The 25408-nt window shown below is 56.3% G+C and overlaps 2 protein-coding genes across 2 annotated transcripts; one reads left to right on the plus strand and one right to left on the minus strand.

Annotated features, from left to right (window-relative positions):
• Positions 1 to 313: 313 nt before the first annotated feature.
• LOC121153211 (serpin A12-like) lies at positions 314 to 5847 on the minus strand. The gene is made up of 4 exons (XM_040975692.1): positions 5214 to 5847; positions 3410 to 3680; positions 1587 to 1734; positions 314 to 502 (listed from the first exon to the last, which is right to left on the minus strand). Exons 1-4 carry the CDS (start codon positions 5845 to 5847, stop codon positions 314 to 316), a joined length of 1242 nt encoding a protein of 413 aa, XP_040831626.1.
• A 15506-nt stretch (positions 5848 to 21353) lies between these two features.
• LOC121153212 (putative alpha-1-antitrypsin-related protein) lies at positions 21354 to 25045 on the plus strand. Its single transcript, XM_040975693.1, has 4 exons — positions 21354 to 21990; positions 23248 to 23521; positions 24032 to 24179; positions 24818 to 25045. Exons 1-4 carry the CDS (start codon positions 21354 to 21356, stop codon positions 25043 to 25045), a joined length of 1287 nt encoding a protein of 428 aa, XP_040831627.1.
• Positions 25046 to 25408: the final 363 nt, after the last annotated feature.

Genomic DNA, 25408 nt, shown 5'->3' on the forward strand with positions numbered 1-25408 from the left:
TCAAACCAGAATGACATAAGTGTATGTTTATTAAAATCACCATACCCCTCAAACTGTGCAGGGATGAGAACACATCCAGGGGATGGGTGGGTATGGATGTCTGACGTTGACCTTGGGATGACATTGGAAAGAGAGGTAACCAAGAGCCTCCAGAGCCAACAGTGCCATTCATGTTGGTTTTGGCAAGCAGTGATGGTGCAGGCTTGGATCTGAATGCCCATGGTCTTGACCCCCTGGGAAGCGAAGTGTACCCAGGTCCAGGCTGGGGATGGGGTCCACATCCAGTAGGTATCACATACCCACCCCCACCCCATTACTTGCTAGGATCAGCAACCCTTGCCAAGAAGATCATGGATGGGGTGACCTTCTCGTAGATCATCAGCAGAAAGGGCTGGTTCATCTTGATGTTGAGTGGCGTCTCCATGGGCAGTGTCTGGGCGCCAGAGCCTGCCGCCCCTTCCGTGCCCTTCTCATCCATTTGCAACTCAGCCTTGTGCACCGCCTGCAAGAGTCAAGGGCAGTTCAGAACCTGTCCTGCCACTCGGCGACCTTGGTGGGCCTCAGACAAGTGTCCCAGGGAAGGAGGTGGCACAGGAATAACCTGGCTGGTGCCTGCAAGCTGCAGCTCTGCCACACTCTCCCGCAGGTGGTTAAGAGGGAGCCAGACTCAAGGTCACCATGTGTGAGCAGGCAATTGGTGGGAATCCGGTTCACAAACTTCTAATAGTGGGACTTGCTGCAGAGACCCAAATCCAGCTTCTTCCTTTGGCCAAAGGGAAGCACATACTGATGGAGTGCCACCCGATCGGCTGCATGACCTGGTTTCCTCCCAGGCAGGCTAGAACCTGCCTTGTCGCCCCCAGAGGAACTCCCTCGAGTCTGGGGGCTACTCCCCATGCCTGGGGCCGCCACCCACAGCCACCTCTACTTGTTGAACTCCTTTCCTTTCCCATGCCCTTGTACACCCAGGGTGGGGTTGCTAGACAGGGCACCCAGTTCAAGTTGGGTTCAACATAAACAATGATTATGTTTCTGTGCAAATATGTCCCATGCAATACCTGGGATGTATTTACGATACCAAAAAAAAAAAAAAAACCACAACAACAATTCCATTGCTTATCTGAAATGCAAACTGCTGGGTGTCTGTCTCATCTGGGACCCTCCCATAATGGTCCTCTCTTGGCGTCCCAAGCAGGCAGGTGCTGTCCTTGGCCGCAGGGCATGACTTAATCATCTCTTCATCACACGCTGTGTGTTTACAACTTAATCCTGAGAGAGTCTGAGTCAGACCCAGACTAGACCTCAGTCTGACACACATCCAGGGCCTTGGTCAATGTTTGTTGCACTGAGTCTGAGTCCAAAATAGCACCAGGAGCTTGACCCTCCCGGCACCCAAGACTGCACCCAAGAGGACCTGGGAGGTTTCATGGTTTGCCAGGGATTACTTGGCTGGTAATGGCCAGGGATGGCCTGGCTGGTGGGTAGAACTCTAGCTCAGACCCTGGCTGTGACCTTGGGTTGAGCCTGGGGCTGTGGGAGGCTCCCAGCATCGGGGGCAAGGGCAGGGGCCAGCCCCCCAGGCTCACCTGACCCACTTTGAGGCTGTGGTGGGGGACGATCCTGGCGAGGTCGCCATGCTCTTCGAAGATCTTGCTGATGCCCAGGCGGGACAGGGTCTTCTTCAGGTCATAGGTGCCACTGATCCGGAGTTTGGGGACAGACACATCTACAACCCTGGGGAGGGGGCAGTGACACAGGGGGAAAGTCCTGCCACATTCCAGGACAGGCTTGAGGGCCAATGGGGAGTGACGCTTTGTCCTCCCCAGCCCTGGAGACCTCAGATCCTCCTGATGCATATTAGAGAGGGGTCCCTTAGCCCTGAAACCCTGATACCAAACAGCCCTCTGCACTTGGTCCCTTCTCCCACCTGGAGCCCTTGTCCACATGGGTCCACCATCTCAGGACCCCATCAGTCATTGTCACTTGAGCTTTCTCCCATGCAGTCTAGGCCGTGCCCAAGGCCTGAGTGGGCCCTGTTACTACAGATCTGACACTACAGACCCAAGACCAGGAACTTGGCAGAAACCACCACATTACAGGAGAAGCAATCTTGGGCCAACATTGACCCAGGCGGGACTTCAGGGTGAAGTGGGGAGTCGAGGGCATCCCTTCACTTTCCTCACTCCTCACCCCCTAGGGAGATCCCCAAGGCCTCTATGAACTCTACAGAGCACAGACTAAAAGCAACAGGACCCCTGGAGGCATCCAGCTGTAAAGCCATTCCTGTTTGGGAGGGTAAGCCTTTATCCTGAGAGCTACCCTGAGGCTCTGATGTGCAATACACCTGCCACTGAGCAGCCCAAGGAAGGGGGAAGGTGAGGAAGGAGACTCATGTGGCCCCCTGGGGAGGCTGGATTAGGGAGCATGCAAGTCCCACATGAGCCCTCCGCAGTGGGCATTCCTCCAGCCCTCTCCTGTGCCAGCTGCTGTGCCTGACAGAGGGCAGCCCTGCCTTCAGCCCACCTGCCTCACTCTTCCCAGCAGTAACTTCATCTGAAGCATTCAGAGCCCAAGTTTTCCATTTCAGAGTTTGCAGCGAACACCGGATCTCAGAGCTGTTAGGCAATTCCTCCCAGGGTGGGTTCATGTGAAATTGGCATTTGTTCAGTTGCCACCTACTAGAGCCCATCTTGGGCCCAGTGCCATCCCCACCTCCCCACAAGGCAGGGAGGGGCAAGGTGGACACTGCCCACCTTCTCCAGCTCACCCCTGTCTGTCCCGGCCCATCCTGCTTGACATAGATCCCGCCTTACCCCAGGCCCCTTCAAGGGACTGGGTGCCTTTGTGCTGCCCAAGTCCAGCCCTAGGCCTTACCTTGCAGAGACCTATCAGCAGGCAGGCACCTGTGATACATCCCACAGGCTCATCTGAAACTCGTTCTTATATTATGCCTGAAGGGAAACCTTGAGTCACTTTGGTTCCTCAATCACTATGAGTGTAGCTTCCTAGGGACACTCCATCGAAACCCCATTCCAGTCACAATGAACTACACACGGCTCCCTTTGACACCCCCCACACCTGTCCTCACCGTTCCCTGTGCCTTGGACACTTCTCACCTCTCTGCAGCTTCAAGGTGCTAGCTCAAATGCCACCTGCTCCATGAAGCCCGCCCTGACCGTCAGCCACCACCAAGACTCCATGCCTTGTGCCCTTATGGCTCTCATGCAGCTCCCCAAAGAGCAAGCAGACGCTGTATTCCTCTGACTCGTCCAATCTACTACCTGTCGCAGTGTTAAGTTCATTTCAGAGCCCAGAAGAGGGCCGTGGTAGTGACCATGCAATGGAGGAAATACATAGAGAAGAGGAGGAAAGAAAAAGACAGGAGACGGTCCTTGCACGCGCCCCTCACCTGTGTGTCATGAGCTTCTTCCATCTGGCAAAAATGTCCACATGCAAGCCATTCTCCAGGTGCTTCAGCTTGCCCTCGTCTGGGAGGATGAATGCAGCCGTGATGTTCCCCTCATAGGGCATCTCCAGGACGGTGCTGGAGAGCTGCTCATCCCGGCAGGTGTCATACATGCCCCCGTGCAGCATCATGGGGACCCGCACAGACTTGTTCTTGCTCACTGCAAAGTCTTCCTCTCTGGTCACTTTTGGGTCAAACTCATGTTGCCACCTGGCTTAGGAGTGAGGAAAGACAAAGTGACACGAGTGACCGGGGAGAAAGGGGTTCAAGAATCCATGACACACAGGTTCAGGCAAAGGAGTGTCAGAAAAAGACCCCAGGAGCCCCTGTTCCCTGGGGAGTCTCTGTTCCCATGCTGTGGTTTGAAGACATGGAAAGAAGTAGACTCAGACCCAAAAAAGTAATGGAAGCCCCCGTGTAGGTCCCTCTCAGGTCCTCCTGGAAGTTAAAGCCCTTCATTTTTAACTCCACAAGAGTCAGGCCCAAGGCTGCTAAGCTCAGAGAGAAGCATAGAGGATGAAACCCCAGCATCCCATCTATCATATCTTAACAGACAAGAATGGATGGCAGTGATTGACAGCTGTCTGGGTCTGGCACAAGCTCAGGCACATGGCTCCAGCAGGCCACCCCCAGGAGCTTGCTCAAAAGCCATGAATACCCAAAGCTGAGCATCGAGCAGCTCAATGTTTCTTTCTAAACAGCAGAAACTCAGACCTATGTCTTTTCAACCCTGCTACCCCTAAGCTGCCAATATGGAGAGCTCTGAAGACCAGCTCCCTGGGTTCAAAGCCCGACTTGTCTGCTTTAGAAGGACGACCTTGGAAAGATGCCCTCATTTGCTGACATTCAGCATCCTTGTTCATGGAATGGGTGTGTTGACTGGGCTGCTTTGAGACTTGGTGACCGTGTGTACAGGATGTTGAGTGGGTACTAGTTATCATAGCTTCACTGTTGTAACTGCAGGTCCCGATGTGACCTAGGGAGCACACAGACTCCGGGGAAGTCCAAACTATTCCCCCACCTTCTTTGGTGACTAAAGTTCCAGATGTTCGTGATCACCACTTTTTTTCTCTCCTGCATAGCTACCCATCTTCCTGTGGATTTGGGGAAATGTGACCTGTACTCAGGGCTATGCCTGTGTCACCTAGCTTGAAGGGTTTGACCTGCGAGGCTCAACTGTTTGGCACCTCTGTACACATGTGGGGTACCTGAGCTTTCCTGTAGTGGTGGGAGACGAGGCTTAAGTGTGAGAATGTTATTCCACCAGTCTGTCTCTTTCAGATCTGGGAACTCCACAAGATCTGATCAAGCAACCAAGGCGGCCATCAAAGTGTCCCCAGCACAGTCCCCACCCTGGGTGTTTCCTGGGCACAGTGGGATGGGCACAGGTCTAAGGTCCTTCCTCTCGGAGGCAGGTCCTGTTCGTGGCAGTCGTCAGTCTGTCTGCATCTCACTGTTCTCGGTTCAGGAACAAAGACTGCCTCACCAGCCTCCACAACCCACACTGTGTTAAGAGAGTGATAAAGAAAGGCACACATGGAAGCCAATGCAGACACCCCCTAGCTAATCCACCTCTTTGCTTTGAACCGCAGTGACTGCCTAGTGGAGCCTGTACCGTGGTATCCGCTTGGCAGAGGGTAAGAGAGATTAGGTGCACTTGAACTCAAGGTCCCAGAGCAAGGCCACAGTCAGCCATCTCCATCCTGGCCTTCGTCTCCATCCCAGGCCGCCACACCCTAAGCCTTACCTCGAAAGAAAATGTAATTGGTGAGAAGCATGACGGTGCCAGGGTCTATGCTCTGGACCAGGTTGGAGACCCTGCCCTGGGTCCTCTGACTGACGTACTCGTTGATCTGCTTCCGAGCAGATGCAGAGTTCTGGAAGTTGGTGGGGATGGTTTCTGCCTCATACAGATTCTTGGTGTCTCGGAGGAACTTCTTCTGTGGTTGAAGCCTCCGGTCGATGAACAGGGAGTTCCCCACCCGCAGCTTGATGTCCCGCTTCTCCTGGTTCAACCTGCTCAGGAGGTAACGGAAGCCCTCGTGCAGGTCCCGCTCGGGCACCTCCCGGAAGTTAAAGCCCTCCTTGATCTCGGCCAGGGTGGCGTCCTGGGCCCCCAGACACAGCATAGAAAAGGCGGTGGAGATACTCAGCGGGGAGAAGAAGATGTTCTTGCCCGGGTTGTCAGAGGCCAGCTTTTTGAGCAGCTTGAAGCCAAAACTCAGGTTGCGTCGAGCCAGCTCCTGAGCTATCCTCTTGCCCCGCCACCCCTGGGCCTGGTTTGCATATCCATAGTTCAGTTTGGAGAGGTTGGGCTGCAGAAAACCCTTCACAGTGAGGAGACTGGCCAGAAGCAGGCCCAGACACAGGGCCAAGTTCATTGTCCTCGGAGATGACCCTGCTGGGGACAGACCCAAGGTTAGCAGAACAAAGAACCAAGGACATCTATGGCCTCCAACCTACACACTGCTGCTTCTGCCTTGTTCGCTAGGAACACAGGGTGGCTCAACCGGCTTATGCAGGACACGGAGGTCCTGCACCTCCTATGCAGGTGCTTCAGCACAGGACAGGGCGCAATATGGAGGAAAGCTGGGGAAGAAGTGTCCCAGGCCCTAAAGAAGCTGTTTGCCCTGCTCCATTGGGCCAGTGTGGGCACCCGCCCTAAGCCATGCCACAGAGTAAGGGCATGCCATTACACCGCCCTGCCATGGGCTCTTACCAAAGCCAGGCGGAAGCCAGCTCTGAGAGCTAAATATACTTATTCCTTTGTAAGGCCACCTGTAAGGTTGGAGACATGAAATAGACTCACATACCCCTCCCTCTCTGTGCTGACAGATTCAAGTTCATATTGTTCCTTATAAGCCAAAAGGATTCTTTCTGTTGGACTGTCCCAAATCAAGCCCCTTAACAAAGATCATTTGCCCAAGAGCCCTTTCCTATGCCTCTCTCCAGGAGGGAGAAGGGGAGTGATGTCACAGACAGGGAGAGCCAAGTCCAGCCTCAGGGGCTGCAGCTGCTCCCCCGAGCCCTCGGTCGGGACAGCTCCAAGCAGCACCAAGTGCATGCTAGGAGTTCAGGGCATGAGTAGCTTTGTGCTGGGGTCCCATCCCTTCACTTCCAAGAGGTACTCAAAAGAACTTGTCCAGTCTGAGCCTGGGCATTCTGTAAGCACCATGCTGCTTTTCTGAAAACAAAAACAGAACATCACTGGTGATGCCAAGGAGGCGTGTATGACATAGATTATTACAGGATGCTTCAAAGACACAGAAGGAAGAGGAGGAGGGAAAGGGCTTAATCGTGGGCACCTGGGCCAGACTGTTCACAAAGGCTGCCTGCATCCAAACACAAGCCACACAGTCCATTGCTACCCATGGGCACACTGTTTCCCAACTCCCAGGGGTGGAGAAGTTAAGAGGCATCACTCGGGGAGCCGAAAGAATATTCTCGGCTGTGGGCTTGCCAGCCAGCCTGGGTGGAAGGCTATTGGGCAAGTTGACGCAGGCTGTGACTGGGAGTCATGGCAGGGTGGGGCAGAGCCGAAGCAGAGAAGGGAAGCTTCTGCAAGCTATACCATGGCACACCTCCCTGCCTCTTCCACAGGACCACCATCCCAAGGCCCCCTAAGTGCCAACAACTGGCCTTTTCCCCTCCCTAAGCTAGCACGACCAGCTTGACCTCCCAGCCTCTCCTCACAGGCCCGGTGCTGCCCCACATTTGTCACATGGGTTAGATGCCTGAGCAGGCTCATTTTTTGTTCCATCAATTAAAATAGCTGAGTGACTGGTTATTTCCCAATGGATTGATCGCTCGCTCCCCTGAGTTAGGCAATTCTTTCACCTGACATGTGTGCATCTGGTAGTCATTCTAAATAAAATAAATGAGTTCAATGAAAATAAAACTCAGGCAGAAGAAAATAAAACAGACACAGAACTCTGGAGCATACACACAGGCAGATAACGGACAGTATCTCAGCTCTTCTCGAGCCATCCTGACCCCACGCACCCCACTCACTTGTTAAGAGAAGAGTCCCAGCCAGGCTACAAGCCCTCTGCACAGGCAACACAAGTGACTTCAAGCCCACGGGGCCGGAGTCCTCAGAGCCTCTAGCCTCTGCCCTTCCCCTCCTCCCCTCTGTTAGCACATGGGCACTGCTTCACTCCCCCACCTGCCATCCCCTGCCGACACCCCGAGTCCCTGAAATCCCTGCCCAAGTGACAGTGGATTTCTCTTAGGGGCTGGCTCCAGGCCCCTGGTGGATACCACGACAGAGAGTGCTCAGGTGCCTCCCAGCACCTGGGCACCCCCTCCTGTACACTCCATCCTCTCTAGGTGCCGGAAGACACCCAATACCATGTGAGTGCTATGTAAACAGCCTGCATCACTTCAGGAACAATGACAAGACAAAACCTTCCCATGCTTACGAGAGACACAACTTCTCCCCCCCCCCCCAAACATATAGCATCTCCTGTTGGTTGGATCCACGATTCAGAACCCACAGGTGCAGGGCTTCTGTTGTGACAGTACTCTCTGTTTTAGAAAGCGCTCCAGCCAGCTGCTGGCAGACTCGGAGGCAAACCAGAAAGCACCAAGGATGCATGGTGGCCCACGGAAGATGGATGCTGTGCCTGGCGCTTCAACCTTTCACCCCAGAGACCCCCGGCTCGTGGCTGTCATTATCCATTACCTGCCCCTAGCTCCTGTGATGAAACCAACTGAGGAGAAAGTACCATGGCCTACTCCTCAAACCCCTTAGAGGCCTTGGGCAGGTGCCCCTCCCAGGTGTCCCATTCGTTCTTGGAGTGAGCTTAAGGCACAGGGCACTATGGAGGCCGCTCCTGCACAGCCATACACACCAGACACCCTTCCTTGCCTGCAGGACCCCCAGCACCTCAGGGACCCCAACTTTTTCAGATCCTTTTCTGGAGTCTACAATCATGCCCAAAGTTGGGGTACAGAAAGCAGGCACTTGGCTCAGTGGTCAAAATCCTGCTTCCCCGTCAGAGTGCTTGGGCCTGGGCCTCGGCTCTGCTTCCTGTGCCGTTTCCTGCTGATGCACACCCGGGTGCCTGAGACCATAGGGGAGACCCCCATGGAGCTCCAGGCCCACTATTTAGCCCTGGCTGTTGTAGCTGTTTGGAATCAACCTGCGTGCCTCCACAAGTTCATGGAAGATGTATGTCATGAAAAAACGTGTCTGGGTTTCAAACAAATTTTTTGCACCCAAATAAACATCTTCTACTTCTATTTTCCTAGAACATTTGGAATCCGTCTTGTGGAATTCCTCATAAGGCTCTCTCACATCTAACAGGGAGAAGTTCTGTTTCCCCGCAGCTCAGTTCCGAGGTGCTGCTATGAAAACACTTCTACAAGCTGAGCACAGTGGAGTTAATGCACAAGCGATCCATGCATACAAGGGGTATTTTCCAAAATCAACATCTTCCGTGCATTTTACGGAAACCCTACATAATGGGCATGGCACTAAAGTGGGTCCTTCATCCTGGGAAACACGTTCCCTTCTCCCTTCTGAGCTCCACCTTCCTGCTGCTAAGCACTGCTTGGAGTTCTTCCTGGGGGCCGGGCCAGGGCACTCGCACACACAAGGCCGGGAAGGGGTCATGCAGTTGTTGTGATGGACGCAGCCTCCTTTGAGGTAGAGCCTGGCGCCTGCACCCGTGGGAAGCCATGCCCATATGCCTCCATGGTCATCTCTTGCCCCTCAGGGGGGCAGCTCCTTGCCTGGTCCAGTGCCATCCACCGCAGTAGCTTCTGCTCCAGAGGCACTTGTGCTTACTAAGGAGGATTCAAGACTCAATGCAGACTATGGACAAGGAAGGCATTCATGATAACCCAGAGGAGACCCCAACCTGTGATGGCAATTCCACCAGCACCCGTGGATCAGGCAGCCAGGCCCCATTGGGTGGGTTGATGGGTGCCACTTTTGTTCTCGGGGAGGGGGGAGCAAAGTACACAAAGAACAGGTTGTCTGTAACCAAGCTGGGCTCAATGAAGGGTGGGGAGCAGGGGTGATGCCCTATCTCCCAAGACCATCCCACCCCCATACTTCCCAAGCAAAACCCCAACACTAGCCATTTCTGGAAGCGACTCCAAGTCCCCTCAGATTACTCCTCCTGGGGCAGGGGTTCCCCTCATTCAGAAACTCCTCTAGAATCTTCTCTTTCTGCACCCACCTTGGCAGCTGATCCTCCCTCAGTGAGAAGCACAGGTCTCATACTCACAGCACCTGCAGGAGAAATCGCCAGGCACTGGATCGCCCTTCTTGCTTTTCCCTCACGCTGCCATGGCCTCTTGGAGACGTGGAATGAAGGCCCCAAGAGCAGCAGCAGGCAGGAGAGGGCCAGCCACTGAGCTTCCGGAAGCTCTGGCCACACCGCCTTCCTGGGGGCTGCTCCAGCCACTGGGGCAGCCAGCAAGGATATGCACCAGCCACTCCCGCTGGGCGGGGGCTTCACTGAGTCCACTCAGATCTGTTGCAACTCCATGGTTGCCCAACTGCTGCCTAGGTCGGAGGCTGGGAATTCCGTATTGGGGACCCACCCCACCCCCCCAAGTTCTGACTGGCCATTCAGCTTGAGTACCACAATGGGAAGAGGTAGGTTTGATGATGATGGTATGACCAAGTTGGGGGGTGTCCTTTTTATCCCTCATCTTCTTTTTCCTGGTGTTCATGTGACCCAAATGTCAGCTCAGATGAGGACAGGACTGTCACATACAGGTGACCCATGGGGCTTCTTCCCCACAAGCTGCTTCAGCCACCAACCAGTGCAGTCATAGCCCAGAGGCCGTGACCAAGTTCTTTTAGTGGCCAGGGAAGACAGATCCCTGACCAGCTCTGGTCACTGAGGGGCTATGGCAGGATGGAGAGGGTGGGCAGGTGGTTGGAGCAGGGCAGAGACTGCAGAGGAGCACAAAAGGCAATGAGGCAGGCTTGACCCAGAATCTGCACCAGGGGTTTGGAAATGGAAAATGCCTACCTGCTAATGACAGGGTGAGGCCTGTGTGAGTCTGAGGCCCACACCTGCCTGCCTGCTGCAGACACATTTTGCTCCAGGACAAACTACCATAGCAGATACACAGAGAGAGGCTGGGGTGTGGCCGTCCCCAAAGCCTCCCAAGGATTGCACCCGGGATGCCTAAGATCAGATAGTACTCAGAGGCCAGTGGACCACAGTCAGAGGGCAGCTGCAGGGGGCTGCAGGCCAAGCCAGGCCCTGCCTGGGGAGAGCAGCTGTATGGGGGGCTGGGTGTTGCTGCAGTAGACAGTGGATGGCTAATAAAGAAAGCTATGGGAGGGGCCTGGCACCCAGTGAAGGATGTTAGCTTGGGCTCAAGGTTGCCTAACCACATGTAAATTCATGGACTTAAGACCCAAACCTTTGGGCCTGGCATCTCCTGGGAGGGAGAAAGATGCCAGTGCCTCTGCAGCCAGGGGTCCTGTTGGAGGTTGATGAGCCAGTGACATGAACCCAAAGCTGCGGAGTTCCCTGTACGTCTTCTCACAGCATTGCCTTGCAGGGGGAGAGGGGTGTTCAGAATTTCAAGTCTCACTCTCCACCCTTTGGTTCTCCCAGATCCAAAACACGTTAATGACACTTGAACACCCTGACTGTAAGAGCCAGGCCATGTGGGGATGCAGGAGAGCAGAGCAGCCAGAGTTGCGCTTGCTGCAGGCCATGACTAATGCTGGGGAGCGAGCACCTGCAAGAGGTGCCTGATCTCTTGTGAGGGATAGGCTGGCGTCTTCGGTGGGACCCTCTGAGCTGGGTTTAGACGGATGGGTAGGCGTTCTGCAGCTGAAAAGTGAGGGCAGGAGCAGCACATGGCAGAGACTGTGGCCTGGGACTGGTGCTGTGGCATACCAAGGAAAGCTGCCACCAGCATCCCACAGAGATGTGGGTTCCTATCCCAGCTGTTCCACTTCTGTCCCAGCTACATGCTAATGTACCTAGGAAAGCAACAGATAATAGCCCAAATGCTTGCACCCCTGCCATCCACATGGGTGACCAGAACCTGGGCCACATGTCCCACTGTTTTCCCAGGAGCATTGGCCGAGAGCTGAACAGGAAGCAAAAGCAGTCAGGATTCGAACTCGTGTTCTGCAACTCTGGTTGCTGGTGTTGCCAGCCGTGCCTCCACCGGCTGTGCCCCCACGCCAGCTCCATGAGGCAGTTTTGGAGATCCTTGCTCAGGGAAGTGGATTATGATGAACCTCTCTGTTCTTATGCAAATGAGTCCTGCTTGGGAAAAAATAACAGTGCCCCCCAGGCCACTACAGCTACAGCGTTTAACTTCGGAAATCACAGGCAACCCACTGCTTGAGATGCCTCTATGCCAAAGCCGAGTGCTTGCTCCAGTCCTCAGCCCTCCGCTTCTGATCCGGCTTCCTGCTAAAGCGTCTCGGGAGGCCCAGGGGCTGCCCCAAGTGCTTGTCACCTGCCGCCTTGCAGGAGACATGGATGGCGCTCCTGCCTTCAGCCTGGCCCAGTCCTTGGCCGCAGCAGGCCTGAGGGACGTGAACCAGCAAGGAACAGCAAATAAAGAAAGAAGAAAATCACGTGTCACAAGAAGTTCAGAAAGCAATTTGTAAATAGCAAAAAAAAAAAAAAAAAACCACATCTGTAATGGTATGTTCCCTTTTTTTAAGTTTTATTAATTATCTGAGGGGGGGAGAGAGAGAGACCCCCCATTTGCTGGCTCACTCCCAGAATGGCTGCAACAACCAGGGCTGGGCCGTGCTGAAGCAGGTATCGGGAAGGCCACACAGGCCACCCCGCTGCTTTCCCGGCATAGCGGCAGGGAGCTGGACCGGAAGCAGAGCAGCTGGGACCAAGGTTTGGGATGGAACTCTGCCAATACCACGCGGCTACGCACTAGATGTACATCCTCAAAAGAACTTCTTAGTAAAAACAAGGATAAAGAAAAATAACCATGGGTCCTGTTCATGGAGACAGGCTGGGAGAAGTTGAAGAAACCCTGGGGTGGCCCCCACCCTCCTCCTCACCGCCGTCCCAGCCCCGGGCGATGCGCAGTGTCCCACACGCCAGGGGCCGTGGTCGGTGCCACCTCCTTGCTCTCTATTCTCAGACTTGTGCATTGCTCCCCAGAACGGACACCACACCGCTCCTCTGCCTTCTCCATAACTGTCCCCAAAGTGGCAGCCCAAGAGCGCTTAACAGGCCGAGCAATGAGTGGGTGTGGGCAGAGAAGGGACCCAGGCCTCAGCAAATCCTCAGGAAGTCCCAGGGAGACATGCCTCCCAGATGCCCAGGAGCAGCAGAGGGCTTCCTGGTGGAGGTGACTCGGCCCTTCCCAGGTGAAGTCTGAGGTTTTTCCACTTGGTTCCAGCAAGTGGGTAAGAGGGCAAGCAAAGCCACAGGAGGTTCCCAGAGCTGCGCAGCGGTCAGCTCCAGGAGGGAGGGCAAAGCAAGGCACGTGGCTGCTTTCTTTTCATCTTTGTTTGGAGATCAGTAACAGAGAAAGATCTGCCATCCTTTGGTTTGCTCCCCAAATGCCAGGGAACCTGAGTATCCCTGCTGCCTCCCAGGGTGCACATCACAAGGAAGCCAGAATTGGGAGCAGAACCAGGACTCGAACCCCAGCCCCCAGCTGTTTGGTTTCTCATGTCTGTCCTGCAGCTGGGGAAACCTCGGTCAGCTGCAGCCTTCATGTTCCACCTGCCTGCAAACCAGCTGAGAGCAAGGTGGCACCTGCCGATGCCGGAGAGATGGGGGCACAGAGCGGCTCCACACCTGCGACCTGGCCATGCCCCTCCTTTGTTCTTGTCTGATTCTCCTGTGGTTTGGCCTGGAGACAGATAGGAGGAGGGGCAGGCGAGGCACAGAGCTGGAGGGCAGCTCATCAGGGCTGGGCTGTGTTCCATGTGGCTGGTGCCTATCACTGAGTCCCCATTCCCATTCACGGGTCTCGGCTCCATCAAGGGGCACAGGTGTTCTGGCCAGAGACAGTTGCGATCTGGCCCTGGGTCAACCCCGCCAAGGCTGGGCCACCTCACCTGGGTTACATCACCCCTGCAGGCCATCCTGCACCAGCATCTACCTTGTCCACCTCACCAGGTTGCTAGCAACACTGTCAAACACAGTGGATTGCAAATAGTTAGCAATAATCACAGTAATAGCGATCATGGTAATTAATAATAATGGTAATAGGAAGGAGGACACGAAGACAGGGAGCAGAAACTGCCCAGGAGAGTCACGCGCCACTCACCCCTCATTCCCCGGCAGCCAGAGAGGTTGTGTACCTTGTGTCCGAGCTGTCCATCACACACAGATGGTGAGCTGCGGATCCAGCATTCAGCAGCAGAATGGACCCCAGGGCAGACTGAGGTCCGGAAGTCGTGGGGTCATGCCAGGAAGGTGCCTCTCTCCAGGTCATGATCCTGCATGCCTTGAAGCAGCAAAGCAGGGACAAAGGTTTTCAGAAATTCTGGAAGGCAGACTGCGTGACTGCTTACCCAAGAACAAGCTGGAGGCCCATTCCCAGGGCAGGGCAGCTGAGCCCGCAGGTGGAGACGTGCTCTGGAAAGTTCCACACACTGCCTAGCACCACCAGCACAAGGACGAGGGGTGATGTAGGGGGCAGGTGGAGGCGGGCACCCAGGTCGCGTGGGCACAAGCCCGTGTTCCCTGGTATGCTCCTGTTTCTGCCCCTCCATTCCTTCCAGGATAGGCAGGCAAAGGCTGGTGAAGGCTGAGCTGTCACTGCAGGGTTGCAGAAACCAGAGGGCTGCGTTCCACAATGCAGGACAGAGCGAATGAACAACACATGGAATTCCCACACTCCCAGGGCTCCCAGGGCCTCCCTCTCTCCTGCCAGCCCAGGCACCTCATGCCCAGGAGAGGAAGGGCCTGTGGCACCTCACTGAGCCCAGCTCCTCCGTGCACCCGCCTGGGGGTGTGCTCTGCCCCCTCCTGCAGCAAGAGAGGCTGGAGCTGGGGCTCCCGGGTCCTCCAGGAGAGCAGAGCCCCAGGGCTGCTTCCCCTTTGTCACCACAGCCCCAGGACAAGGGGTCAGCAACTGCTGCCAGCACAGGACGGTGCGCCCTCCGGTGGTCAGCCATTGAACTGCACAGCGCTGGCTCTGGGCGGCTTGGGGGGCGATTGAGTGACACCCACACGCAGGGCTCATTCAAGTGCAGGTGCCCAGGCCCACCGGACGCCACCTCTACCCAGGGGTCTGAAGCCAGGGGCTTGTGAGAGAGCCCGAGATGCTCGGCTGTGAACAGGGACCCTCCTCGGGAAGTCTCCCGGGCGACGCTGGAGGAAGGCTGATCTTGGACAGCTGAGTCCTCCAGTTTCCCAGCAGCTTCTGGGGCCTGGCAGGGCAGGCGTCTGCCACCGCGTGTGGCCAGAACAGAGGACATACTGGCATGGCTCCCTGGCCCCGGCAGCACCACTCAGGCAGGGTCTGGGTCCCTCCGAGGGAGGCGTCCCTGGCCAGCCCCCGCTTTGGCCAGGGTTGGGACTTCCTCTTTCTATTGGCAGCATCCACTGTGAGGTTGAGAGCATGGGCTGTAGGGCCAAGGGCTGCTGTGTGACCTCAAGCCAGAATCTTAACCTCTCTGGGCCTGTCACCTCTTCTCTGAGGGAGAGGGGAGGGAGCAAACCTCTCCACGTTCCTGGGACACTTTTCTGTGGTCACATGCCCCAGCACAGGACCCGGCTTGCTGCAAAATCTTGCCCGACAGGAGCTGGCTGTGGCGTCCTTAGGGCCTGGACTGGCCCTGACCCAGCTGACCCTGTGGGCAGCTTGCCCTAGGTCGAGCAGTGGGGGTCAGGAGGAGGAGGTGGGCACAGGAGGGGAAAGCAAGAAGAGGTGACCCAGTGCCCCAAAATCCCACAGCCTGTTGGGGACGTCGGCCACGCTAGGCAAGCGTGCCCCCTCTGTCCTGATGCCGCGGGCACAATGGCCGTCCAGCTGCAGCCCCAGGACACAGCCGGTGCAGGGTCCCCTCAAGCTTGGCCGCCAGCCTCAGCCCGGTGGGGGTGTGCAGCAGAGCTGGCTGCCATGGCTTCTCGCCATCTCAGGGGACAATTCATTACATGGCCACATGGGACTGGGACATTGGCCACCCAGGCATGAGTCAGAAGGACACCTGGGTTAATGAGGACAGACGGTGGTGCAGAGACCGGGTGCTACCGGCTGAGCCACGTGTCAGGCTCCAGGCTCTGGGCCCCCACCATGAGGGTGGCTCCCCAGGCCCAGGGCCCCCACCATGAGGGCAGCAGGCATGCCCCACCACAGACCTTCACGCCTGGGAGACCAGAGGTCATCCCTTACCCACCCTCTGTCTCTGCACTTTATGGTTTTTTACACCTCTTTGACACTTGTGCATTGCGAGACTGGAGACCTGCCCTTGATTATCCATTCTGGAATGTTCTCAGAGGGTGTCGTTGGTGCAACACCTGTGGCTCCGTCACCGTCAAGGCAGGAAGAACCTGGCATAACGCATGTGGAACACACACAGGCCTAGGGTGGTCATACTGGACAGCCCCCTAGGACCATAAAAGTGACTGTGTAGGTACGTCATTTCCTCATCGGGTCTCTGCAGGCCTCACCCGCCTCCGGTGTGCAAAGAATTCACATACCAGAAGTCTCGTTCTTTTTCCACGGCCTGCGTCCCTCCCCCACCAGGCTTCTTCTCAGGTGTCCATCTCTAAGATTCTGCACCCTCCCAAGACCTCACATATGTTCCATTTTCTCCATAAGGCCAAATTGGCACCTGACAATCCAGCCTTCAGCCAACTGACACCCAACCACCACCAGCCCAACTACCAGCCAACCACCATCAGCCAAATACCAGTCAACTCCTGGCTGGAAGACAGTTTCTGGCCCCAGCACATGGGTCAGTTTGGAGGGCGGATCCTGCTGGTCTTCCTTTGACTCACCAGACCTCAGTGCCAAGGGCATAATGGAGACCCGGTCATCATCTATCGCATGAATGAGTGGAAAGCGCTGACCTGGGAGCAAGGTCACCAGGCTATTTGTTCTGTGGCGCCACCCCTTCACACAAGCCTGGAATTGATTGGGCAAATATTTGGTGCAACAAGTCAGATTTCAAAACATCCTTTTGAAGCAAAAAAAAAAAAGATTTAAAGACAGGTCTCATTTAGAGATTTTGCCTGTCCAAAGCAGGGCCGGGGTCCTCCTCTGCCTTCTGATGCTCACTCAAGGGTCTTTGACCTTGTGTGGGCCTGGACAGCATTAACATGGAGCCCTAGCCAGCATCCACAGCTCAGAGCTCAGCCCAGTGTGGTGTCCCCAACTCAGACACCACTAGCAAGCAGAAAGCCCTCACCTGCACTTCTAACCCAAGGTCTATGCATGGGGGGGTTCCCGGCCCCCTCCTGGGGTTCAACAAGCCAGTGGCAAGGCAGAGCCCAGAGGAAGGCTTGGTCTGCTGTGTTAGTGCGGGAAGTAAATGGACACCAGATGCTGGAGGCCAGGGATAGGGAAGGGGCTTGGAGCTGGAGTGCCCACCTGCACAGGCCCTCCCCACATCCATGTTCAGGCTGCCATGTTGCTGGGCGGGACTGAAGACAGAACCAGGGGGCAGCCATGGCCTCCAAGTCCCTAGAGCCACCCTCCCTTCTGTGGCTCTCCCAAGGGGTGGCTGCTGTCTGAGGGACCCAGCCCTGCTGGCACCTGGGTGCCAGGTCTGCCCCAGAGGTGCTGGTGAGCACATTGTCTCCGCTCCAAGGTGCCTAGCTCACAGCCGTTTCCCTGGCGACCTTGCGTGTCAGCAGCTTCTCCATGGGGTAGGACGTTGTCTTGCTGTGTCCTGATGCTGACATGTGGAACAAGCGGTGTTTCTGTTTGTTTTCCTCTGCCCGGTCAGTTGGGGAGGACATATTCTGGTAGATTCTCCCAGGCTCAATTGTGAAGTCTCTGTGCAGTTTCTTCAACTGCAGTCTCTCCAACCATGTCTGTACTTGGGTCAGTGGTCTAGGCTGGGGGTCTCTGAGCACAGCGATGAGGCAGGGTTTGTTTGTTTGTTTGTTTTTGGTAGGAGGACTCCCTGGTGAATATTTCCTTTGGGTAACTCTCTCAAAACGCCCTTCTGAAGAGCAGAAGTTGACTCACTCCTCCAGAAAGTCAACCAGCAAAACACCTTGAGCATCCCCAAGAATCGTGGCCTTGGCCTTCATTCTTGACCTTCACTCTTGCTTTGGCTGGGCCGCCAGCTCCTTCATCACACTTTGTCTTCAAGGTTGAACGTAGGAAGGCATGTTTTGTTTCCCGTTACAGCTGTCCAAAGGAGTGCTTCAAAGCTGGGTCCTACTTGTTTAAAAACATCCACTTCAGCATTGACCTTGGGGCACAGCGAGTCTAGCCATCACGTGCCTTGTCGGAGTGCCCTCAAGGTTGTGGGCACACCGCTCCAATGCAACATCCTGGTCATGCACCTGAGAAGGCAGCAGGTGATGGGCCAAGTGTTTCAAGTATTTCTGCCTCTCCCACCCATCTGAGGAGCCAGAAAGGAATTCCCAGCTTCAGCCTGGCCCTGGCTGTTGCAGCCTTTTAGGAAATAAAGTCTAGATAAGAGTCTCTCTGTCTCTCTCTCTCTCCCCTTCCCTCCCTCCCTCCTTCTCTCCCATTCAAATAAATCTTTCCAAAGCTTTCCATAAAGCTCTTCTCTCGACTGCTCTGATGGGAACAGCAGCTGCAGCAGCCACGAGTGGCAAGGGTGCCGTGCTTCGGTTTTCGGAGCTGCACCAGCTGACCCAGCGAGATGTCCGTGGGGCTGGTTGCTGTCTGCTGGTGCTCATTGCCAGTCTGTAGGCACTAGTGGGGAACGTCTGGCCTGTGAATTCATTGGGCCTGGGCCTGCCAAGGCAACAAAGGCAGGACTTGAAATAAACACATCTACGGCAGGCTAAGCTTTATGCTGATCATTTTGCATGGTCCGTACATGATGTTACAAACATTCAAACAGTCCTAGGCCAAAAAAAAAAAGTCAACACCCCTGCACAGAGCATGAACAAGTTGACATCACATTGTTGCTTTTTCCAAGGCAGATCCATTTTTTTTTTCAAGCCGTGGGTTTCCTTGAGGATATTGTTCCTGTAAACCTCTGATTAAGCATCAGTGACATCACCATTCTGTGGCTCTGAGAGGGATGGTTTCCCCAGCTGGTGTTGTCCAAATCTCAAGCCAGGTCCTATGCAGACAAGGTAAAAGGCAGCTTTGGAATCCACACATGGTGCTATCACAAGACGTCTTTACTGTGAACATCTGAGGATGCCTCGCCCATGTCTGTGCGTCTGTGTGTAACTGAGACAAGTGTAGGGGTGAGGATGGATCATGTGTGTCCCATGTGTTTCTGTGTGTCACCTGTGTGTCTGTGTAGCTGTTTCTCTGTGTGTCACCTGTGTGCCTGCACCTGTCTCTGAGTCTGAAGCATGTGCACGTGTCACTGGCAGGGACCTTGACACCCTAGCCAAAGTGAAGACGCTCCCAATTCCAGTACCACCAAGGACGCCCTGGACACACCTGGCTCCTGGCACTGCCCCCTCTCTGCCTAAACAAATGGCTTCACTCCCTGAAGGGCAGACTCCCAGGACAAACTCCTTGGGAGAAACAAACCTGGTGACATCACACAGCTGGCACTGCTGGATGTCCCCGAGGCTCACTGACTCTACACAGACACCCTGAAGCGCTGATCAGGAGAGAAGCACCTGGGTCTCCAGGGCCACAGGTCTCACAGGCGTCCCTTCCTTGTGGTAGGCCTGGCACCTGCTGTTCTGCTGGACTAAGCCACTTCAGGGCAGGACACCAAGGTCCTAAAGGGTCATAAATTTCAGGCAACACAGACCAGGCCAGAGTCTGAAAGTGCCCCAGGGTTATTTGTAGGACAGGAGTCTCTGGCTCTACAGGAACCCAGTGTCCCCACGCCCCCTGGACAGGCCTTTAAAGCTCCAAAGGCTGTGCTGAGTAAGGGACTCCAGCGCTGTGCACCTGCAGGCTCTGCCCAGCCCTCTCTCCATCAGCCTCCTCCTAAGCTGCCGCAAGGGTGAGTGCTGGGCCCCACCCCTCCCAGGGGAAACAGGCATATGGAATGGTGCCTCCTATGAGCAGAATCAGGACTGAGTACAGGCGGCCGGCCTCAGCCTCCATGCAGGGAAGTCAGCTGGGAGGGTGCAGTGGCCTCATGGGGCAGCTCCTGGTACACAGGGCACACACAAGGCAGGTGTTGGAGCAGGCGATGCCTGGCCACTCCTTGCACTCCATCTCTCACTTTGCCCTGGCCTGAACTCACCCTGTGGCTACCTGGACCTCAGCTGAGCCCTCCCACCTACAGGGTCCTGAGGAGCCCCCTAGGGACAGCCCCTCCCCATGTCCTCCTACATGGGGCTCCTCCTTGGGGTCCTTCTTCCTCCCCACCCCAGACCCTGTGAAGCCCCAGCAGAGCACAGTGCCAGACCTTGGTTCGTGGGTTCCTGGCCTCATTCTTGCCTACCTGGAGGGGAAAGGGGGACCCTCTGACCTCTGGCCCACAAGGCAAGTGTTTACCCAGAATCCCACAAGACTCTGGGTCCACCTCCTGCCTAGGGGTCCTGCCCTTGACCTCCTGGTCACACCTTTATGTCTGCAAGGTCGCAGTTTGTTACTGCTCAGGGGTTCTGGCTGCCTTTCCTGTCGCCTTGACCTTGTCTCAACTGGGCTCACGGCCCTCATCCTGAAGGCTCAGGGTTACAACTCTTCTCAGAACAGGCCAAGGCCTGAGCTCACCAAGGCAGAGTCGAGGGCTGGTCCCAGCTGCCATGGGCTGCAGGTGGGGTCAGGGGCGGAGCTCTCTGAGCCCCTCTCCCTGCACACCTGCACTAGGCTGAGACAGTGCAGGTCGGTCCCCAGCAGTGCTGGGCCCAGGGCTGGGCAGCAGGTGGTGGCCAGGACAGGCCGCTGAGCTGCCGGCAGGAGTCTCAGCCCATGTGGGGCAGCAGGCCCCTGTGGGGCATGTCCATCAGGGCTTCAGGAGCTATGGCCCCCGGGGACATCCCAGCAGGCACAGCTCTGAGCCACTCCCACATTGGGGATTGGAAATTCCCCCATGGCCTCCTTCAGGCCTGACCCTGCAGGCCATGGGGGAATCCTGGAGGTTCCCAACAGGGCCCCACCTCAGGTCATAGACAACAGGTGGCTGTGATATAACCAGCATGCCTGATTCCAGCCCAGAGTGCCCCAGTTCTCACATTCTACACATACTTCCCTCTGTCCCCAGTCTGCCAGACCCACCTCACCCTGCACTTGAACTTGGCTTTCATTACTGGCTGAGCCTGACACCCTCTGTGGACTGGGTAGAGCTGCATCTCAACAGCCCAGAAGCCAGGCCTGGCCCTGAGTGCTTCCATAGACATGCCTTTCATCTGGAAGTGTGGCTCCATCCTACAGGGTAGGAAAGGCGAGGCTCATAGCGACTCAGCAACTTGCTCAAGGCCACCAGGCCAGGCTGAGCTGGGACCAGTTGAATTCTCCAGCCATCGCTTGGGTATCTGGGGTTGAGTTTGCTCCTGGACTTGCTTGCTGACCTTGGGTGTGGCCTGGCCTCCTGAGCTTTGCTTCCTTGTTGTCAGTCGGGGGTGGGCTGCCATGTGATAGGTGTGCTGGGGTAGCAGTGCCAGGGCCCGTGAGAGCCAGGGCAGTGCTGGGCGGGTGGCGAGCTCTGCACCCATGTGGCCATGTGTCTGATGCCTTCAGTGATGAGGATGGTGGAAATGCTGAATCCTGCCTGGCGCTTGGCCGAGGGTTAATAAGATCCTGGCTGCTGTTACCTGATGTCACCACTTAGCCAGAGGACATCATCAGATGGGCCCATCTCAGGAATTGTTGGTATTTTTTGTCTTGCAAGACCATGTCATCCTCTCGTTCATGGGGCCTCCTGCTGCTCACAGTCCTGACTCACCTGCTCTCAGCACCGGCGGTAACAGGTGCCAAGGAGAAGCCCAAGCCTGCTCAGGCACACCCAGAGCATGCCGAGGAGCCTGCTTGCCAACACCTCCTCAGCCACCTCACCGACCTCTTCTTCTCCCTGTTCCGGGAGACAGCCCAGTCATCAAAGGACAGCAACGTGATGCTCTCCCCGCTGAGCCTCACGGCCGCCCTGGCCATGCTCTTGGCAGGGAGCAGAGGTGACAGCCACACCCAGATCCTGCAGAGCCTGGAGCTGCACCTCACAGAGACCAATGAGACCCTGATCCAAGCCTGCTTCCAGCACCTGCTGCAGACCTTCCAGCACGCACAGGGCCAGCTGACGGCTGGCAGCTTCCTGTTCGTGGATCAGAGCGTGACGCCCAGGGACGCATTCCTGGAGGACATCAAGCAGCTGTCCCACCCGGAAGCCATCACCATCAACCTCAATGACACCCCAGGCGCCAAGATGCAGATCAATGCTTTTTTGAGAAGAGAATCCAGAAACGAAATCAGGGACTTGGTGGGAGACCTGGAGAACGGCACAACTCTTGCCCTGGTGGCATACGCTTCCTTTCATGGTAAGGCAGGGCCAGCAGCCGGAGCTACTGTATCTGTCATGATCCAACTAGAGCCCCAAACCGCCAGCTCCTGCCCACCCTGTCCCTAACATTACAATGGAGGACACACCAGAGGCTCTTCCTCATTCCACTTGCAAAACAAGAAGGTTGGGACAACCACAGGCAAAGCAGTGTCTTCCCCAGGGGTGAGAGCTGCCCCTGCGTGAGTGCTCATTCCAAGGCCAGGGAGTAGTCCGGGGCATGCTTCTCTGCTGAGGAACCAGACAACCAAATCACCTCCACCTCTGGGACTCAAGGGGACATTTCTCAGCCCTTTCTAGACTCACACAAGGCTGCTTAGCTCTGGAGTCCACAGGACGTGGGCCCAGCCCCTGCCTCCTCGCTGCTTAGCTCTTGACCCTGGAAAAGCTATGTGGCCTCTTTAGGGTGCTACTATCTGTCTTGTCACGAACAAAAACCCTGGGTATGGGAGGATCACCCGTGCAACAAATGTGGGAGTGGGTGTGGCACCTGGCTAGTGGTCAGGTGGCATGGAGTCCCAGCTGCCTCCCTGCCTGCCTGCCCTGAGTCTGTGAAAGGTCAGGAGGACGGGGCCCCCCACCCCATCCCAGGAGGGGACCAGGGGAGGCTGTGGGAGTCTAGGCCAGGGGCTCGTCCCTGCAGGGGAGAATCCCACAGTGCAGGACACCCAGGCCGGAACTGGCACCACTGAGCTCCCAGCTCTGCTGAGACTTAGGGATCGTCTTGTCCCCTTCCCCTTCCAGGGAGAAAGGGGGGTCCTAGGGTCCCAGGGCACCTGCCGCTCTGGCTGCTTGATGGTGAGGTCCTCTCGGTGTCCCAGTCAGGGCTGGCCTGTGCCCCTACATTCCACCTTCAGCTCCCAGGATGAGGCCCCAGGAGCAGCACCCCCAGAACCTGTCCACCTGCCAGGGAGCCCCAGGGTAAGCAGCTCTGGAGCTACAAACAAGGGGAGTCTGAATCCACCCCTAATTCTCAGTAAACACCTCCAGGCCTCCATCGCAGACATTCGGCAACTGCTGGCTGTGTGAGTGTGTGTTGCCAGTTAGCCTGAGACAACTTCTAGAACCACCTGTGACCTTGGGATTCACACAGAAGTAGTTCTAAACTCTGGTGTTTGTGCCCCATTGTGCAGATGATAAAGCTGAGGCTCAGGGAGGCAGGTGTCATCTGAGAGGATCAGGGCTCCGCACTAGACACAGGTCCCTCACTTTGACCCTCACCCTGCCATGCCTTCAGGGAACCTGCAGGATGAATTCCACACAGAGAACATGGTGGAAAAGAACTTCTTTGTGAACAAGAAGACCACACTCAGAGTGCCCACCATCAACCGCCTGGGTGCATTTGACCTCCACCGTGACGCCAGCTTGTCCAGCTGGGTACTGGTGCAGCACTACATGGGCGACACTGTGGCCTTCTTCGTCCTGCCCGACCCAGAGAAGATGGAACAGCTCGAGAGAGGAATGACCAAGGAGCAGTTCAACAACCTTCTGAGATCCTCAGGTGACATCAGGTGACTGCCAGGCACATCACACAGCAGTGTAGACTTGGGCCTGGGCACAGAACAGAGACCAGGAGAGGCCGCCCCCAGAAGTGACCACAGAGCCCGAGAGCCAGTCCACCTGCTTCCCCCATACCCTGCCAGGGCCCACTCTAGCTGAGCCTTGGGCCAGCATGCCTGCTGGGCTCCTCCAGGCTGGCTGTCACTAGGCACCTGCCACTGTTACCCATGGTCCCCAGGGAATTAGGCACTGGCGAGTCCCAGGCTTTTTAAGGGGGGTGTGACTGAATATAGCAGGGCTAGATCAGGGGTGCTTCCAGGGGTATCCTGGGCCTGCCTGGATGGCTGCTCAGAGGTGATGACATTTCAGAAGCTGGCAATGCAGTTATCCTGTTGGTGCTGCCACTGACAGCTGGTGCGATGGGGCTAAGAGGAGACAACCACGTGGGTGTGGGGGAGGGGCCGTGCAGGGGTGATGTGAGACACCCCTCAGCAGCCTCCATCATCCTCCCTGTGTGACAGGCCTGCCAGCTTGTACTTCCCTAAATTTTCCATTTCTGGAACCTACCACCTGAAGCCCTTGCTGGGCAAACTAGGCATCACCAAAGTCTTCAGCAACGAGGCCGACTTCTCGGGGATCACGGAGCAGGCCCCTCTGAAGCTCTCCCAGGTGAGGTTGCCCTGAAGACTGCTGCCTGGGGGAAGGGCCCAAGCCCGAGGCTGGGGGAAGGTCAACGACACGCAGCAGGTGCAGACCTGGCTGCTCCTCGGGATGCACCTGTGTCCATGTTACCTTGACCCTGCGTTTCCCCATATTGCAGTGAGAGACTCTGGCTCAGTGAGTCCTGCCCTGCCCCCTCCACCCTAGTGGGTAGCGATGGCAGGGGCAGAGTGACAGCTGTCCCAGGAGGAGTCCAGGATGGCAGGGTCTGAGTGACACTGTCCCAGGAGGAGTCCAGCAGCACCACAGCAGTCACGAATCCCGTCCTGTCCCCGTGCAGTGTGAGCCTGGGGTGCATGCCGCCTGGGGACATCTCCTGGCCTCACCTCAAAGAATCTGGAAATCACCAAACCAAGAGCCCTGCAGAGGTTCCTGGGGAGGCTGAGGCCATCAGCTCCTGCTGAGGCTGGGGGTACAGCCTAGGGGACTGAGAGAAAGAATGGAGGATGAGAAGTGATGCAAGCAAAGGCCTGAGACACAGAGAAAGACCTGGTGTGAAGCCAGGGGTCGGGGCACAGCAGGTAAGCTGCCGTGTCCCCACTGGCCTTATCCAGGCTCCACCCTCAACTCTGTTCTCTGCCCTGTAGGCCGTGCACAGGGCAGTGCTGACCACAGAGGAACAGGTGGTTAACACGGAGAAGATGGTGCCCCTGAAGGAGGGTGAGGCCTTGATCACCGAGAGTACGTATCCAGAGGACGTGTGGTCCCCGCAGCCCATCTCCAAGTTCAACAGTCCCTTCCTGGTCATCCTCAAGGATGACAACACCAACTTCCCCATCTTCCTGGGGAAAGTGGTGAATCCTACCCAACCCTGACAGCCCCTGAGCCTCAGACTTGAGCCCGAGACCCCTACACACACACTCCCCCAATACATTAAAAGTCTGAGCCACCCTCCCCGGGTGCACATGCAAACCCCTTCCCAAGTCCCTGTGTCCCCAGAGCCTGAGATCACTCCCTGGCCCACACGAGCCCAGCGGGTGGGGAGAAGTGTAGGGAAGCCTGCACCTCAAGGCTCTGAGCCCGTGTGAACACCGTGGGGACTTTCTAGGTGTGTCGGACAATCCTGGAGGAACAACAGGGCTCAAACTCCAGCCAGGCCCAGCATTGTCCCAAGTCCTCCTGCTGACCATGCCCTGCCCCTCCAAGGGCTTCCCCGCCCACTTCCAGGCTGCCCGCCC

This window comes from Ochotona curzoniae, unplaced genomic scaffold, assembly GCF_017591425.1.
Source record: "Ochotona curzoniae isolate NIBS_2020 unplaced genomic scaffold, NIBS_Ocur_1.0 contig_2688, whole genome shotgun sequence".
In the NCBI taxonomy this organism is placed as follows: Eukaryota; Metazoa; Chordata; class Mammalia; order Lagomorpha; family Ochotonidae; genus Ochotona; species Ochotona curzoniae.